The sequence below is a fragment of the Saccopteryx bilineata genome, chromosome 10, assembly GCF_036850765.1.
Source record: "Saccopteryx bilineata isolate mSacBil1 chromosome 10, mSacBil1_pri_phased_curated, whole genome shotgun sequence".
NCBI lineage: Eukaryota > Metazoa > Chordata > Mammalia > Chiroptera > Emballonuridae > Saccopteryx > Saccopteryx bilineata.
Window position 1 is genome coordinate 13,282,363 of NC_089499.1, and position 17,740 is coordinate 13,300,102.

The following is a 17,740-nucleotide window of genomic DNA, read 5'->3' on the forward strand; positions in this document are numbered from 1 at the left end:
CTTGGGTCCAAGCTGGTGAGCTTTGCTCAAACCAGATGAGCCCGCGCTCAAGCTGGCGACCTCGGGGTCTCGAACCTGGGTCCTCTGCATCCCAGTCTGATGCTGTATCCACTGCGCCACCGCCTGGTCAGGCTCACCAGACTTCTAATATACCTCTGCCATATCCACAGTCTGCGCATACTAAATATTTTACTCTACATCTATTATGTCAATATGCTTAACAGTTAGAACCATTCTAGAACACCCACGGATTCCTGAGTCGGTTGTGCTATTTTTCTCCATTATATCCAAGTAATTAAACATAGTTATTAAACTTTAAAACGGTTTGCTCAATAGCATTGGCAGGGATTTGTACTGTGATGTGTGAACACACAGATCTAGTCTAATTTCCTGCCACAGATGGGGACACTGAGACCAAGGGAGGGGAAGGAAGAGTCTGCAGAAGGTCACACAGGGAGATTCTAGACCTCTGGACTCCCAGTCCAGAGTTCCTTCCCCCGAGGTCAGACTGGCCATTATTGCCATCCTGAAAAACAGGAAGAGAGGCATTGGGAGTGTAGCAAAGGTGACCTCTATCACCCTCTTGCCAGTTACAATGAACAATATTCATCTAAATAGGGGCCACCGCTTTTGCCCCCCTCAGGTGTTAAAGGGTTTCTGGAGGACAAATTAGTTGGTCAGTGTCTTTTACCAAAGCTGAAGTGGGACCTATTTTTTTTTTTTTTCTTGGGATGTATTTCCCTGTACCAGGCAAGGGTAATCCGGTTTCTCCCAAACCAGTGAGGGCCAGCTGAGGCTAGTTGAAGACTTGGAAAAGAGGAGACAGAGTGCGCAGGACAGAGTGGGCCAGCGACTCTCGCAACCTGCAGCGTGATGGTCTCTCGCTCACGTTCCTGGGCTACGGGGACCTTGTGCAGCTGGTCCTGTCTGGTCCCACTGCCAGGGAAGATGCAGTGAGCACCATGGCAGCGAGGGGCATTGTCCTTTAGCTCCAGCATTCGGGGGACTAGGCAGGAGAGGAGGGGCAATTACAGGGCGAACACACCCACATTAAAATAGCTTTAGGGTAGTTTTTAACCACCTTTGTTCCCGTCTGTGCCCTCACAGAGTCTGAGATAAAAGTAGAGCCCATAGGAAGATAGGTGCCCAATGAGCCCAGCACCCAGCAGTAGTTAAGCTGATTTATGTCCTTGTTCCCCAGAGCAAAGCTGCTTCTTGTGCCATTAAAAACAAAGCTTTGGGATGCCCCTTAGACCAGAGAAGGCATGGTTCAAATAAATCACACGATATAGAAATAGGGAAGAATATGTCATATTCTCAATCTCTTCTCCACTGACCCACAGCCCACCCCCTCCCTCCATGACATTTCCATAGGTTGATGGCTTCTGTCCAACCTGGCTCCCACTGACCACAGCTAGGGCCTCAGAGATCCTTGGGCCTTTTCCAAAATTTCTTCTCTGATTTTGGGGTAGTCGGGGTGCTCCCTGAGGACCTTGGACAAAGAGGGTGAGGGTGTGAAAACCCCAGGTGGGGCGCCCTGCCACCACACCATGCCCGCCCTGCCCATGCAGGTGGCTTACACTGTGGCAGACTTCGATGGCCTCCACGAATCTCTTGCCCTTCAAGTAGTTGAAAGCTAGTTTGAAGCCTGTTCAGGAGCAGGGAGAACACAGACAGAAGGTAGCACCCCAGTGACCTGAGAACCCCTCTGACTCCCACAAAGGGCCAGAATACAGGCCTTGAGGCCTGGGGTCAGGATGGCGGTCCTCCTGCCAACTATAGCCGGCACCCTCGTGTACCTGGACGGGCTGCCTTACCGACGGCAGGGCTGGCATGATGACTGTACTTCCAGGCCAGCTCGTAGTAGGTGGCTGCGTCGTTGTAGGCCTGCTCCTTCTCCATGATGAAGCCCATGTACTCGTAGGCCTTACAGCAGGACTGCAGAGAAAGCCTGTCAGAGCTTCTGCTTGGTGGTGGTAGTGGGGGGGGCGCATAGGGTCCCAGCGCCCGGGCACCTGCAGGACGTTTTCTCCCCTCGGCCCGGGAACCCTTCCCACTCTCTCTCCCATTCCGTGTCCCCCGTGGCCTCTTCTTGCCTTGCCTGGTGCTGGGCTCCCCGTTCCCATCATGCTCTTGTGCCAGCTCTGCTCTCCCACTCCCACCCTGCATTTGCTCCACCCCAGACCCCTGCCTCCGCCCGCCAGGGTCCGGCAGCTCCCCCACCCCCAGGCAGCGCGGCCCTCGCCTTGTTGTATTGCACACAGCGCCGCAGCAGCTCGGAGGCGAGGTCGAACTTGCCGCCCTGGCAGTAGGTGTGGGCCAGCAGGAGCCAGCTCTTCTCCAGGTCCTCGGCCTCGGCCGGCGTCCACGGGGCCTTCGCCAGACGCTTCAACTGCGTGCGTGCCTTGGGGACCTGCTTCAGCAGCATGTAGGCCTGTGCCATGGCCAGCAGCGCCGGGACACTGTCCTTCTGCGCGCGAGGTGGGAAGCAGGCGTCGGCGCTGGGATCCTCAACCTCCCCCCACCCTTACCCCGCCTGCCCACCTGCCCGCCCTGCCCGCCAGCCCGCGCACCTCGGCCTGCGCCACCTCGATGAAGGTGCCCAGCGCGGCCTCCACCTTCGCCTTCTCGCCGGTGGCCAGCAGGCAGAGGCCCTGCAGCAGCCGCAGCTGGGTCTGGCCCCAGGCCGTGTGCGGGTAGAAGTCGCGCAGCAGCTTCTCAGCGGTGCGCAGGCCCTGCTGCTCTGACTCCTGCCTGTCGGGGGAGCTGTGGGGCGTCGGTGAGTCCGCAGGGCCCTCGCCCGGCCTGGACCCAGAAGCCGCAGGCTCGCCCCGCCTTTCCCAGGGTCCCGCCCCTGCCCCCCAGGGGCCAGCCAGGCCCTTACCTGTGCTCAGCCACAAGGTTGTCGGAAGCCTCTCTGGCCACTATCTCATTGTCTGGGTTCAGACAGATTTGCACCATGTAGCAGGTGGCGCTCTGGCCCCAAATGTGGTCCTTGCGAGCTTTGTTTAGGAACTTCAGAGCTTCATTGGGCTGCCCTATATGCCTGTAGTGAAGGAGAGAAACCTCAAAAATCAGATAGGGAAACTGAGGCCTGGAGGGGGGGCAGCAGAGGGATGTACAGGGGCCACTTCATGGGGCTGGATGGTTGGTCTCCCCACTCCCTAGTCCCGAAGCTGAATCTCTGCTTCCCAGGGGCTGAGCCAAAGCCCAGCGAGCCTGTTGGGAAGAAAGCCCCCTGAGCACACGTGCCGGGCACCCCCCACCCGCTCCCGGGGTGCTCACCAGCGGTAGATGCCTGTGCAGTAGTTGAACCCTGGCTCCAAGAGTACTCGGCTAGACTTCTTCTTGGCCAACTCAAAGAAGGCAGGGGCGTCCTCGAGTTTGCCACTTCTCCATAGCAGGTCAATCAGTTTATTCAGGACAGGGAAATTGTCTGAGAGAAGAGAGCAGAGATCTCCAGGCTGGGAGAAGCAGAGTGGACCGGGAGACACTGCCCATCTGGGGCTGAGCAGGGACGTTCCTGCTGCTGCGGTGTCTCCCCTGGTCTCCAGTGTTGAGAGAATCACAGTCACGATGCTTAACCATAGTAATGACAGCAGCTAACAGTTATATCGAAGCCGGCATTAACTGTTTTACCTGTATATTAACTACACAATGAAGCAGCACTCTTATTGTTCCCATTTTACAGATGAGGAAATGAGACACAAAGAAGTTAAGAAACCTGCCAGAGGTTACAGAGCTGATAAGTGGAAGACCAGGATTCAGACCTCACACTCCTAGCAGCTGGGATCTGCTCGGCCTCTGGGCAGACGCTGTGGGCCTGCTGTGTCTGGCGCCTTCCCCAGCAAGAAGGGGGAAAGGGGGCACACTGTAGTGAGAGGCTATGGAGCTCATACCAGGGGAGATCTTGCCTCTTCCAGATGGCCTGGACCTCAGAAGGGCAATTATGTCAATCCCCAGTGTCTGTGATTTGGGGACAGACAGGCTGCCCTGGGTCTGGTGCCAAGCACTGCCCTGCCCGAGACCAGGAACTGGCCCCTGGGACTCGGGAAGGACCAGCACGTTCCGCTGGGGCTTTATCAGTTTCCTGCTTCTCTGGGAACAATCAGAGAGGAAGGGGCTTCCTCTGCCTGGTCAGGAAGGAGGGGAGAGGGCCCACCCTTCTGGGGAGAGCAGCCCTTGCTCGGTGGGAACTGATACAGGCAGTCTCAGCGGGCAGGCTCCATGCGGGCAGCTACCTGGCGCTTTCTTCAGGACTTGGTGGTAGAAATTGATGGCAGCTTCATAGTTCTGTTTTCTAAACATCAGGTCGGCCATCATCTATCAGAAAACACACAGCGCTCCAGAATTCCTGACAGCAGCTTGCACGGGGTGGGGGGAGGCTGGGGGGGGGGGGAGGAAAGGAGGGAAGGGAGAAGAGGACTTCGGAGGTAGCCTCCCTGGTCAGTGGGAGAAGCTGCTACAGGAGGAGCCCAGATGGTGGGGCTGCCTGGGGGGGGGGGGGGAGGAAGGCCTGGGGGGAGGGAGGAAGTGGGAAGGTAAGGCCAGGGCTGGACACCAGTGGGGCCTTTTGACAGCTAGCAGACCCAGAGCCAGCCCCTTCACCCGTGTCTGAGAACTGCCAGCTCCAGGCAGTGGAGGAAGAATGGGGGCTGGGGGCTCTCCTCCTCTGCTGGGTGGCCCTGGAGGGGCTCTAGGTAATAGGGACAAGTATGACTAAGGAGCGTGACTTTTCCCACGCTCTCTCCCACCGGGGACCAGTCCCACCCTTGCCTTCACCAACTGTGGGTGTGGCTTCCCCTGAGTGAATCAACCTCACTGCCTCCTGGATGGTCCCAGGAGGTAGACGCTGCCCCCTGCTGCCACCCCCACCCCTCCACTCTGAGGGCAGCAGGTCCACACAGTCTCCTCTCCCCGCTGCCCCCTGCTGCCAGCCCACCCCTCCACTCTGAGGACAGCGGGTCCACACAGTCTCCTCTCCCCGCTGCCCCCTGCTGCCAGCCCACCCCTCCACTCTGAGGGCAGCGGGTCCACACAGTCTCCTCTCCCCGACAGGCCTCGGGGCTGGGTCGGCCGGGCATCTGAGGTTATAGGTTCAGGACGCAGCCTTCAGTGTGGTCACAGGGAGCCTGGGGAGGGCAGGGAAGAGGTCCGGGGGGCTCCTTACCACGGAGCCGGTCTCACTGTCCTTCTCGGTCTGCAGGAGGATGGCACAGTGCTGCTCACACAGGTCCAGGTGGCCCTGCAGCAAGGCGGTCCGCGCCAGCTCCAGTACCAGCTGGAACAAGACCGGGTACAGTAAGCTCGCCAAGGGACGTCCTGGGAAAGCGCGGGGGTCGATGCCTCGTTCTCTCAGGCCCCAGTTCTGTCAGCTCTGCCTTCAGCATCTGTCTCAGCTCCCCTGAGGTAACTGGCCCACTCTGCCCCCACCCAATACTGAAGCCATACGACGACGTGTTTCACCAACTGCCCTCTCTAAGCTGGGGGCTGGCTAACTCATACTCATCCCTCAGCTTTGCCTCTGCCCTCGCTTCCTCTGGGAAGCCCTTCGTGCCCCAGACTCCGGGACAGGGACCCTTCTTCTGAGTTCCCATAGTGTCCTGACCCACGTACAGGCGCGGGTCTCACGGTGTTAGGGCTGCATGTGTACCTGGCTACGGCCCCTCGCCCACAGGCACTCCATGGGCGGGGACCATGTCTTGCCCTGCTGTGTCTCCGGAGCCTAGTGTAGTACCTGGCACGTATTAGAAATCTGTTGGATGGGTACACATTCAATAAACGAGTGGGTCTGTCGCTAGGCTTTTCATTGTCTGTCTTAGCGTGAACTTCAGCCACCACTCCCTGCCGGAGCCACGCCTCTTTCATGGCTCTGACCCTCCTTGGCAGCTAGCTTAACCTGGACTGCAAGCCTAAAGCATCCCTGACAACCTAACTCGCATCGTCTCCCCATCTCCAAAGGGGACCTGAAGATGCCAGACTAGCGTGATTTTCAGCAATGTCTTCCCCACGCCGCCCTCTGCAAATGGCTGTCAGAGTAGGTTTTCCCAGCCTTGCTCCAAGGGCTCTAGAGCAGGCTTCCCACACCGGGGGGACCCCATACCCCTTCTGGCCGAGCTCCTCTGGGAGGCACAGAGAGGGAACCAGCCTCTGAACTGGTCAGGGGGCTCAGCAGGGCATCACGCCCCGAGAGGAGGCGCAGTGTCTGGCTTTGAGGACGTCACCTTGTTGTCAGCGGGCGAGTAGGACAGAGCATCCTGGTAAGACCGCGTCGCCATGGCATACTCCTTCTCCCCCTGGTAGTGCTCCCCCAGCTGGAGGCGGATGGAGGCTGCCAGCTGCTTCTGGGAGGGGATCATCTCCGGCTGCTCCAGGAGAGCACGCTTCAGAATCCGGGACTGGAGGTCCAGGGCCTTTTGGAAACCAAGTAAACCCAGGATCAGAAGGCTGGAGCCTGATGTGTCGGACCTCAGGTCAATTCAGAGAAAGTCCTCAGCTCTCATCTCAGAGCCTGTAGTGTTACAGAGGGCGTCTCGTGCCCTTGAGCCAATCTGGGTCGCTCTGGGCACGCAGGGCCACTGGTCAGGCGGCGAGCTGGCACTGGCTCTGGGACGGAGCCGAGCGAAGGCACTCCAACAAAATGCTCCATTGTACTCGGCTTGTTTATCTGTTTCCATCGCACCTCAGCACTTACTGTGTCTAATTGGCTTAGGCTCTCCCACAGGCCAGAAGAGGCACACAGTAGGTATTTAATGTGAGCTGTGTTTTGAGGGACGCATTTATTCTGATTATTGCCCTGCAAGGACTTTGAGGCAGCCCCCGTAAGTGTCCACGACATGCAGTGACCAAGTGGGTAACTGGAGAGCAGTGAGGCAAGAGAAAATGACGGTGCGGGGGTTAGGTTTCGGGAAGAGGGCACTAATCAGCACTGGGCTCCCCGGGGCCAAACAGAAGAATGGGAACCCCAGGGGAAACAACGGAATAAAGCAGGCAGTCAAGAGAGTGGGCTCTCCCTCTACACCGGTAGAAAGAATGAGGAAGACAAGGCAGGCCTGGCCAGGAGCTGCCCCAGCGGGGGCATCCCAGCGGGGAAAGAGTATGGGTTGGGACTGGCCAGACTCAGGTCCAAATCTCAGCTTTACCACTTATTAGCAGTGTGACTTTGGGCACATGTCTCTATCTCTTTGAGCCTTATCTGTTAAATAGCAATGCCGCAGTGCTTTTCTCAAAGGGCTACTGTGAAAACGGAATAAGAAAGCAAAAAGCCTAGTATAGAATCCAGCATAGAGCTATGGGCATTGTCTATTAGCATCGCCACCAGCATCCTTGAGAACAAAAGCGTTATCCTGCTCCCCTGCCTTCTCCAGCCCAGCCAGCCAGGCTAAGAGCACTTTGGTTCACCCTCAATTAATGAGCAAGGGAGGGGCAGTGGACGGAAGGTGGAGCTCAGAGGTGTAACCGAGTCCTCTTTTGCACACCAAGCCTGGAGCCTTCCAGACCCTCAGTCCTACCCTTCCTTCTTCCACTCCCATCAGAAGATGGCAGATAAAGAGTTTGAGTCTACTTGTCAATGACCTTGTTCAAGGTTTCCAGCACCTCTTCTTTTTTATGGCTCTTGTAAACCTTTGCCAGCAAAAGCAAGCACTTGACATCATTCATCATGGATGGGATGTCTGTGACTGCAAAATGGAAACTCCAATTAGTGTTCTCTGCCCTCTGGGAAGCTGGGGATGGGGTGGAGGGGGTGGAGGGGGGAGGGGGAGGCAGGAGTTGGGGGAAGGGGCAGGAGGGGACTTGGGTTCAGGACCTCAGCTAGTACCCATTCCCAGCACCATTATGCAAGAGAAGAGAGAGCAGGGTGGGGGGGCCCACGTGCCTACTCCAAATGCTAGGGGCTAAGTTAGAATATGCTGCCCCACCTGAGTCATGTTCCAGAGCCTGCTTCAAAACTTTTTCTGCCTTGTTGAACTTCTTTAACCTCAGGAGCAGTTCAGCCAGCTCACAGCACAGAAAGTCCTGGCTGCTAATCTTCTGGGCAGCCTCGTAATAATTAACCGCCTTAGTGCAAACAGGAAACGTTGGCATCAGGTCTGGTTCTACACTTGAGCACCTCCCAGTGTGCTCCCCCCAGCAGCCACCGACCGCCCGCACAGGTGGGCCCCTCCAGGCAGGGGGAGCCTCAGATGAAAAGGCGCCCCCTGCTGGCAGGGCTCAGGCTTCCACCTGAGCAGCAGTGGGGCATGGCGACGGTCGCTGAGTTCTCCCCTGGGCACCCCATTCAACAGGGAACTAGGAGGCAAACTCAACCACTCTCCTCCCATCCAGACCCTCCCGCCCATGCACCTTCCTCCGTCTTCTCTGGCCCTCTCCACCGCTCCCCACCCAGCCCGGCCTGACCTTGATGTACTGGTGAATCTTGACATAAGCTTGCCCAATTCTGCTGACCAGGGAGGCGTCGTGTGGGTTCTTCCGGTAGGCCTCATCGTAGACCTCCAGGGCCTTCTCAGGCTAGTGGGGAAAGGGCCCGAGGTTCCTCTCTTCTCTCCCCCCGGAGCAGTGAGACTGGCCCGCCACTGGCCAGCCCACGAGGCCCTTCTCGGGCTAGTGGGGAAAGGGTCCGAGGTTCCTCTCTTCTCTCCCCCCGGAGCAGTGAGACTGGCCCGCCACTGGCCAGCCCACGAGGCCCTTCTCGGGCTAGTGGGGAAAGGGCCCGAGGTTCCTCTCTTCTCTCCCCCCGGAGAAGTGAGACTGGCCCGCCGCTGGCCAGCCCATGAGGCCCTTCTCGGGCTAGTGGGGAAAGGGCCCGAGGTTCCTCTCTTCTCTCCCCCCGGAGAAGTGAGACTGGCCCGCCGCTGGCCAGCCCATGAGGCCCTTCTCGGGCTAGTGGGGAAAGGGCCCGAGGTTCCTCTCTTCTCTCCCCCCGGAGCAGTGAGACTGGCCCACCACTGGCCAGCCCACGAGGCCCTTCTCGGGCTAGTGGGGAAAGGGCCCGAGGTTCCTCTCTTCTCTCCCCCCGGAGCAGTGAGACTGGCCCGCCACTGGCCAGCCCATGAGGCCCTTCTCGGGCTAGTGGGGAAAGGGCCCGAGGTTCTTCTCTTCTCTCCCCCCGGAGAAGTGAGACTGGCACGCCACTGGCCAGCCCACGAGGCCCTTCTCGGGCTAGTGGGGAAAGGGCCCGAGGTTCCTCTCTTCTCTCCCCCCGGAGAAGTGAGACTGGCACGCCACTGGCCAGCCCACGAGGCCCTCGCTCACCTCCTCAATATTCATAAAAGCGTCGCCCAGGAGCAGGCTGGTGCCAGGGCCAGGCAGGTGCTCACAGAGCTCCCTGCAAAAGTAACCAAAAGCTTATCTCAGGTAAGCTGTGCACCCTTCATAGTCCTGATCGCATCCTCCTCTCTTCTTTCCACTAATTCCAGCTGGCGTTCATTCATTCACTCACTCCCTCACTCGCTCATTCATTCAGCCAATGCTCATTGAAAGTCCAAAGCGCACGAGACGTCCTGATAACTACCTGAGTTCAGGCTCTCCTCGTCCTCGTCTGTCACCTGAACCATGGCCAGAGCCTCCACCCGCTCCTCTGGCCTCTACACAGCCCTACAGACACCTCTATATGAGGCAGGCATGCTGCTCTTTCTAGAACACCGATCTGACCCTGTCACCCCACCTTTTATGGTTTCCCACTGCCACCCTGTCCCCTGGCCAGCACCCCCCCCTTTTTGCCTGAGGAAAGGGACTGGGAAGGTAGCCTCTGGGTTCCAATGTCAAATCACAGAGACAGCATTCGGGGCCTCAAGTCCACTCTCCATCCTCCTTCACCTCACATGAGTGACATCCAAGTCACTGGCATTTCCTCAAGGGATGGCAGAGCCAGCCAAGGGCCAAGGGTGGAGGTGCGGCCCCCAGGACCTCCCCAGAATGTGAGCCACACAAAGGGGGGCAAGCAGGGCTCGGGCTGATTCCATTCAGTGGCCTCAGAACTCAGCAATGAACCAGTCTGGTGGCCTACCACACTCAAATTCTAGCCCACGGGAAATGTCACACTTCTGTGAGACACCAGTGGACCGGACGCTGTCCGCTCACCGGTAGCATTCAATGTAGAGGCCGATGTCCTTGCGCGACTGCAGGTAGATGCTGGCCATCTTCTCCTTGGCTTCCCGGTAGCAGGGCTGCCTGGGCGTGATGCTCTTCAGCATGTTGAGCGCCATGTCCACGCTCCCCTTGCTCAGGGCCAAGTCCACGTTGGCGATGGTGACGCGGATCTCCTCCGGGGTGCCTCTAAACTCGTTGATGGCATCTTGCATGACCTTGGTGGCCTCATGCTAAGACATGGGAATCCAACAGACCCTCAGTGGCTGCCACCTTCTTCAGGGGGCCTGGCAACACTGGAAATCTCTTCTGGGAAACTTAGAGCCATCAGCCCCCCCCCCCAACTTGGCCCAGGAGAGAAATGAAACACGGAGGCACAGGGAGCAGTCTTCCTACAGGGAAGCCAAGCATAGGGGACCACACCCCCTATGGAGAAAGAAAAGAGATCGCTTAGCTTCCAGGGCCACTGTTCTTGGAGGGCAGGGGGCAGGTGTCCAGCTAGCTAGGGGTACACAGAAACTCCCAACCATGCCTGACCAGGTAGTGGCACAGTGGATAGAGCGTCGGACTGGGATGCGTAAGACCCGGGTTCGAGACCCCGAGGTCGCCAGCTTGAGCAAAGCTCACCAGCTTGGACCCAAGGTCGCTGGCTCGAGCAAGGGGTTACTCGGTCTGCTGAAGGCACATATGAGAAAGCAATCAATGAGCAACTAAGGTGTCACAACGAAAAACTGATGATTGATGCTTTTCATCTCTCTCCGTTCCCGTCTGTCTGTCCCTATCTATCCTTCTCTCTGACTCTCTCTCTGTCTCTGTTAAAAAAAAAAAGAAAGAAAAAGAAATAAATAAAGAAAAAAGAACCCCCCAATCATAAGAATCTGCTGCTCCTTACCACCTCAAAGTCTTTGCATGGGAGACCTGTGGATGCATCTCCTTGAACTTCCCTGCTTTTGATCACACTTGAGTTCTGTGGCATTGGGCACACAGAGGTCTCTTAAAGCTGTCTCTTCGTTATATCTGTATCCTTGATTAGTATTTTTTATTTTATTTTAATGTTTATTGATTTTAGTGAGGGAGGATGGGGGAGAGACAGAAACGTCGATCTGTTCCTGTGTGCGCGCGAACCGAGGAGCAAACTGGCCACCTCTGTGCTTTGGGACGATGCCAACCGAGCTATCCCGCCAGGGCCCCTTGACTATTTTAACAAAGATACTCTTTGCCAGATTTGGTGCTTTTTCTTTTTCGAATGCACCAGCTGGCTTTTCATCTTTCCCTGGTATCCTAGGACCCCTCTCTTGATCTCTTATGGTCTACTTTGAGCTCATTTTACAAGACTGTTGTTATTGTTTTTCACTGAGTGCAGAAAAGTTTTTTTTTTTTTTTACAGAGACAGAGAGAGAGAGTCAGAGAGAGGGATAGACAGGGACAGACAGACAGGAACGGAGAGAGAGGAGAAGCATCAATCATTAGTTTTTCATTGCGCGTTGCAACACCTTAGTTGTTCATTGATTGCTTTCTCATATGTGCCTTGACTGTGGGCCTTCAGCAGACCGAGTAGCCCCTTGCTGGAGCCAGCGACCTTGGGTTCAAGCTGGTGAGCTTTTGCTCAAACCAGATGAGCCTGCGTTCAAACTGGCGACCTCGGAGTCTCGAGCCTGGGTCCTCTGCATCCCAGTCCGACGCTCTATCCACTGCGCCACCGCCTGGTCAGGCCAGAAAAGTTTTTTGAAAAAAAAAATTTCTTTAATTTTTTTATATCAATAGTACTCTTTCTCCTAAAGTGTAATTTTGTCTTTTGTCTATTTTTCCTTTCCTTTCTCTTCCTCCCTTCCTTCCTCCTTCCTTCCTTCCTTCCAGGAGATATATATATATAGTTCCATGTTGGGCCCCCGCTGATCACCACTGGTCCTCCTGCAGGAACAGCTCCACCTGACCTTGCCTGTTTTCTCTCAAAGGGGGCTGGGGAGGGACAGTGCCCAAGACTCTCCCTTAGCTCTCTCCCTTCAGGGGTAGCCTTCCCGAAAAGCTAGAGTCAGGATGGAACCTGCTGGCTCACAGTGAAGCCCCCCCCCCCCCCCCCCCCCCCCCCCCCCCCCCCCGCTCGCAGACCTGTTATCTTGACTGAGCAAGATGTGAAACGAATACCAGGTAATTCCCCTGTTTGCTTTCCTAGCCCACCTCCCCGATGAAGGAGTCTGGGCCAGAGAAAACTACGGGCATCAGAAGTGGGTTCCTCCAGGAATGTCCTTGCTTTTCCTGTGGCCTGACCACATCCCCAGTTCAGAAGGTTTCAAGCAAATACTGGAACCTCAGGCCCCCACTTCATGGCACCCTGCTTTCTCCCTGTCACCCGTGATAACTTCTGGACGGACAGGGGCCTGGTGACCTGTTCTCCTTCAGCCCCAGCCACCATCTCAGCGCCTGGCATAGAGCAGGCCCTCCATCAATGGCTGAACAAATGACTGTCAACTATTCCCAGAGGCAGCTGTTCCCTAACCTTGTTATAGACGGAGATTCCTTCTCTACTTGCAATTCTTTTGTTCCTTTTGGCAGAGGGACCGAGGGAAGTACCATAAACAGGCTTCCACGTTTCCGTCTTTGCCCAGAAGGCAATTTTTAACGTTAAGGAGAAAAGGCCTCAGGCACTGATTCCTTTGCTAGCCAGGATCCTCACAGGAGGAGGAGGAGGTCCCGGTACTGGCTGTCCTGGACATGGTCCTGGAGCTCTGCTGACAAGCCCCTTCCCGGTGAGGAGGTGAGTGTGTGAGGCCCCCGAGGCCAAGGGACCATGCTGAGCCCAGCCCCCCCAGGATCCGGCTGGGCCCTCATCAGCCCTTCCAAGGCCCAGGGCTGCCTCCTACAGTGAGCAGCTTGTTCCCTGCAAAACTCCAAGGGAACACAGATCATGAAGATTACGGTGTGACTGGCATCTACTGGAAGGCCTGCATTGCCCAGCCTGCACATCCGCATGTGGTGGACCTGATGGGCCTGCGTGCTCCGCCTCCCTGACACCCTAACGGGGGGACAGTGAAGTAGGCAGGGGACAGATCTGGCAGGTCCCAGTCAGGTTTGGACTTTGTCTTGAGGGTAGTGGGAACCGCTGAAGCCTTTTAGGCAGGAAAGAGTTACGCTCTTCAATGGATAAAGGTTCAGAAAATAGCCGAAGTAAATATTAGCTAGAATGCAAAGGCCTGGGTCGCGGGGCCTCCAACATGTGCTGGTCCTCAGGGGGAAGCGCCTGCCCTTTCTTACCAGCTGCCCATTCATCCGGAGGGCGTCTGCCAGTTCCAGTAAAATGGATGCCCGCTCACCAGGCTGCACGGAGGGCCCGTGGAACTTCTTGCCTTCCGTCTTCAGAGTTGGTAATTTTACGATCATTTTCAGTGTCTTTATGGCTTCTGGGTAGTCCCCAGACTTGTTGAGGGCCCTGGCCTTGATGAAGTGGTAGAGGGGGTGGTCTCGGACCTAGGAGAGCACAGTAGAGGGCGGGGCTCCAGGTCACCGCTGCTGCTTATGGCGCCCAGAGTGGATGAAGCCACAGGGCCCGCTGAGCCTGCCCCTGCCCTCTGACCAAGAGAAGAGTCTGATGGGTGTAGGCAGCTGTCGGGGCTTCTCTCCCAAGGCGAATGGGGACTGCAGCTAGCTGGGCTTTGCGATGCTGAGCGGGTGACGGGGCAAAGGGGACCCCCACCTGGAAGTTGTGACTGACGCCCAGCTCTAAGCAGTGGGAGCACATGGCAAAGTGGCCCTGAGCCAGGTAGATCTGGGACATGAGGAGGTGGGCGTCCACGGAGGTGGGGTCCAGTTCCAGGCAGCGCTGCAGGATGCTCTGGGCATTCTCTAGCTCTCCTGGAAATAACAAACAAGCTTCTACAGCCAGGGGGCCCTGGGGACTCCAGGGACCCAATGTGTAAAGGCAGAACGGATCTCGCCTGTCCTCTTACCCAGGAGCACTCGAGCTGAGCATTTTATCCAGCTCTGTTCTGCCTAAGAGGTCTCCTCTTAAAATGAGAACATCGTAGTTTTTACCTTGGCCGAGGCAAAAGCCAGGAAACTCGAACCTCGGTGTAACACCTCCCTTCTGTTACCACCTGAGAGATGCCCATCCCACTTCACTGCTCCATCGGGAGCTCCAGGGAACAGTTAAGTCCCGATTGCCACACCTGAGAGCTGAACAAAACCTAATAATAACAGCAACTAGAACCGCCGCAACTTAGGAAGCGCATGCTCAATCCCCAACACGTGCAGAGCGCGTTAGAAAGGCTGGTGCATTGGCCCAGCTTTGCAAGGTTGGTATTATCCTTGTTTTTTAGATGGAAGACTGGGACTCCAGTGACGTGAGTTATACAGCTTTGGAAGGGGCGAAGCCAGCATTCAGACCAGGGCCCTCCAGCTCCTGAGGCTGAGCCCCGAGTTTCCCTGGCGCTGCGGGGGCCGAGAGGTTGGCTCTGAGCAGTGCCAGTGACACGTAGGGTGGGGGTGCAGTGAGCTGGTGGAGAGCCCTTCCCCCTCATCAGCCAGGTCCCTCCACGGCTCCTGCTCCGGGAAAACAAACCTTGAAAACACAAGCTCGGGGCCCTGTCCGGTTGGCTCAGTGGTAGAGCGCCGGCCTGGCGTGCAGGAGACCTGGGTTCGATTCCCAGCCAGGGCACACAGGAGAAGCGCCCACCTGCTTCTCTACCCCTCCCCCTCTCCTTCCTCTCTGTCTCTCTCTTCCCCTCCCGCAGCCAAGGCTCCATTGGAGCAAAGTTGGCCCCGGCGCTGGGGATGGCTCTGGTCGCAACAGAGCAATGCCCAGATGGGCAGAGCATCGCCCCCTGGTGGGTGTGCCAGGTGGATCCCGGTCGGGCGCATGTGGGAGTCTGACTGCCTCCCCATTTCCAACTTCAGAAAAAAAAAACCCAAAAACAAAAAGAAGAAAAAAACACAAGCTCGGGCTCAGCGGTCTGGACCCTCCACCACATAACCTGGTTCGTGGAGAGCTCCTGCTCCCCGGTCCTGAGCTCCCTCCTCCTTCCCCACCATGCTGCAGAAATGGGAAGCAGTCACCATGGTAACACAAGCAGCTGGAGACCTTGCCTTGGCCCTAACCCTGCTGGCACCTGCCAGCACCCCTGGGGGTGTGCTCCGCCCCTGCCTTGTATCCAGGCGACCTTGAAGCTCTGGGTAGCCCTGGTACCCAGATGAACACGGGGGATGAAGACAGGGGAGCCAGCCCTCAGCAGAGAGCAAGCTACACGCTGAAGCCCAGAGGACAGACACACGCCACAGCACTCTGGATCCTTTGAAAGCCCCGCAGGACAACTGAGATCAGCTTGGCTTTCAGGCAGGCAGAGGTGGAAGGCCGCAGGGAGAGAGGAGGAGGGAGAGAGAGCCAGGGAGGGCAGCCACAAGGGTTTCCTCCCTTCTTCCCTCCCTCTCCAGGGTCTAGGCCTCAAGATGGGAGAAGGAAGCCACTCGGGCCACCCGGAGGCTCTGAAAGACTAATGGCCCAGGGTCTCCCCGCCCCACGGGGCCTTCTTGACCACTTGTTAAAAAACTGCAACCCCACCACCCCCACCCTACCCTGCTTTTGTTTTCTCCTAACAAACAGTGCAATACGCTTAGCTGTCCTATCTTTACTGGAAGGCAAACTCCACGAGGGAATTTCTGCCTGTGTGACCTCGACTGTGTCCCAGCATCGGCGCAGTGCCTGCACTTGATGGAGGTTCAGGGTCTGTTGCCCGAGACAGGCCGAGCCATCAGCACAAAGCCTGGGGGGGAGAAACCCCTGCTGGTGAGGGAGGTTAGGAAGGTCTGTGGGGGTTGGAGGCTGGAGGAAATGAACGGGCAGGCCCAGAGAGTGTGAGCGTGAGCGTGAGTGTCAGTGTGTGTGTGTGTATCCAGTATCCCAGGCAGGGAGCCCGTGGACACTAACCCAGGGGCAGAGGTCCCACCAGGTGTCTGAGCCGACGAACAGGTGTGGGAGGCCGTGTGTCCCCCGCTGGCCCTCAGGACCCAGGGGCTCACCTGAGAGGTACTTGACCTGAGCCATCACCTGCAGAGGTTCTGTCAGGGCCGGGGCTGCTTTCACCACAGGGTTCAAGATGGCGGCGACTTGTTTCAGCAGTGGGGACACGACCTGGCCTGGCGAGCGGGGCTGTGGGGACACGGGGTCCGGCTGTGAGGTCTGCCCCTTTCTGAGAGGGACTCCCCCGGAGCTCTCGGAAAACCTGCCCCAGATAAGGAACTGGAGTCCACACACATCTGTCACCCGCTCTCCGTTACCTAGCGCCGGGGCATGTGCTCCAGGGAGCGGGGAACAGCGTTTTGTCCACCCTGTGTCCCCAGGACCTAGCACGGTGTCTGGCACACGGCAGTGCGCTCACAGAACATCTGTGGAGCGACTCGTTACAAGGCATGAGGGTAAATATGAGGCGTGTCAGATACGATCTTTGTCCACAAGGAATCTTGACTGGCTGGGAAAGTAGGGGCAACAGGTAATGACTAACATACTTAGAAGACTTCTGGGGAGAAAGGGAGCCCAGTTCTTCTCTAGGATAAATGCCGGAACATGGTTCGGGGGGTGGGGGACCCAGGGAGCGGCCTGAACCGCTGGCCCTGGCATCACCGGGGGGCTTGTTCAAGATGCAGGGCTTCTCCTGAGACAGTTCCTGCTCTGAACAGCTCCCGGGTGACCTGCTACTGCAGTGCCAGTGTGAAGAGCACAGGGCTCCCAACCTCTGCCCGGGGCTCGGAGCAGCCTGGTGACTGGCCAGGGAAGGTCCCCGCCTCTGTCCAAACCTGTGCTCCAGACCCCCGCCGCAGAGATGCGCCTTTCTCTGACCTGCTTGGGGCAGAAGAACAAGTACTCCCTGGCGATGCCGACCAGGAAGAAGGCGTCCAGCTTTTCAAAGTACTCGGAGCCCAGGGGGAGGCCCTGCATGCAGGAGAAGTGCAGCTCCGCCGCCTCCCGCAGGAGCGCCGTGACCTCCTGCTCCCCCTTGTGGTCCTTGGACGCCAGGAGGGCTTGGAGGAAGACCAGCATCTGTGGAAGCAGGCCCGGATCTTAGAACCCGAGAACCAGCGCTGGCCGGACATGGGTGATCCAAGAGGGCGAAGCGGAGGCCCAGGCCCTCGTGGCTGCTCTCTGCTGGACAGTGGCGGTGGGAGGGGCGGTGTGTGTGTGTGTGGGGGGGGACACGCTCTCGGAGGAACCCACACCCCCAAGGAGCTCTGACCTCAGACTTCCCCCGGGACTGCTGCGCCGCCTTCAGGAATTCCAGCAGTTGCCCCGCCTCCTTCAGGCAGCCCTCTAAGATCTGGCACCAGATGATTCCTGGGAATGGACCAGAACACAGGTGAGCAGCCAGCTCCGAAGCATGGCCAGCAGCAGGTTGAGACAGCAGGAGGAAGGGTCTCCAGGCAGGGGACCTTTCCCAACACCTTCATAAACTTAAAGCGTGACACCTGCACGTGGTTTATAAAGAATGCAAACCCCAACGCAATGTGGAGAAACGTCCCCAGCTCCTGCTCCGGCTTTAACCATGTCTCCCTCCAGAGACAAACACCTGTAATGAATTGAGTTATTCATGTATACATATATTTTCCCGTCCGTTCATACAAATCTACCCCGTTCTCTTTACTGAAGACATAATATCGCACTGTGGCTGTA

General features: G+C 57.3%; 1 protein-coding gene across 7 annotated transcripts in view; it reads right to left on the bottom strand.

Moving 5' to 3' along the window:
- Positions 1 to 163: 163 nt before the first annotated feature.
- TTC21A (tetratricopeptide repeat domain 21A) overlaps positions 164 to 17,740 on the bottom strand; it is a 33,155-nt gene continuing 15,578 nt past the window's right edge. For 2 of the 7 annotated variants that reach the window (XM_066244426.1, XM_066244433.1), the window contains 21 exons: positions 17,307 to 17,404; positions 16,913 to 17,113; positions 16,096 to 16,225; positions 13,778 to 13,935; positions 13,339 to 13,551; positions 10,081 to 10,319; positions 9,253 to 9,325; positions 8,398 to 8,508; positions 7,920 to 8,058; positions 7,576 to 7,679; positions 6,225 to 6,413; positions 5,171 to 5,281; positions 4,242 to 4,323; positions 3,286 to 3,436; positions 2,885 to 3,046; positions 2,574 to 2,766; positions 2,246 to 2,470; positions 1,818 to 1,938; positions 1,581 to 1,648; positions 1,395 to 1,484; positions 164 to 526 (listed from right to left, as the gene is read on the bottom strand). In XM_066244426.1, the coding sequence (XP_066100523.1) occupies positions 383 to 526; positions 1,395 to 1,484; positions 1,581 to 1,648; positions 1,818 to 1,938; positions 2,246 to 2,470; positions 2,574 to 2,766; positions 2,885 to 3,046; positions 3,286 to 3,436; positions 4,242 to 4,323; positions 5,171 to 5,281; positions 6,225 to 6,413; positions 7,576 to 7,679; positions 7,920 to 8,058; positions 8,398 to 8,508; positions 9,253 to 9,325; positions 10,081 to 10,319; positions 13,339 to 13,551; positions 13,778 to 13,935; positions 16,096 to 16,225; positions 16,913 to 17,113; positions 17,307 to 17,404 (3,002 nt within the window). In that variant the 3' untranslated portion in view covers positions 164 to 382. Of the gene's footprint in view, positions 527 to 1,356; positions 1,493 to 1,580; positions 1,649 to 1,817; positions 1,939 to 2,245; positions 2,471 to 2,573; positions 2,767 to 2,884; positions 3,047 to 3,285; positions 3,437 to 4,241; positions 4,324 to 5,170; positions 5,282 to 6,224; positions 6,414 to 7,575; positions 7,680 to 7,919; positions 8,059 to 8,397; positions 8,509 to 9,252; positions 9,326 to 10,080; positions 10,320 to 13,338; positions 13,552 to 13,777; positions 13,936 to 16,095; positions 16,226 to 16,912; positions 17,114 to 17,306; positions 17,405 to 17,740 lie in introns of those variants that run through there. The other 5 variants (XM_066244427.1, XM_066244428.1, XM_066244432.1 and 2 more) reach the window with 5 other exon arrangements.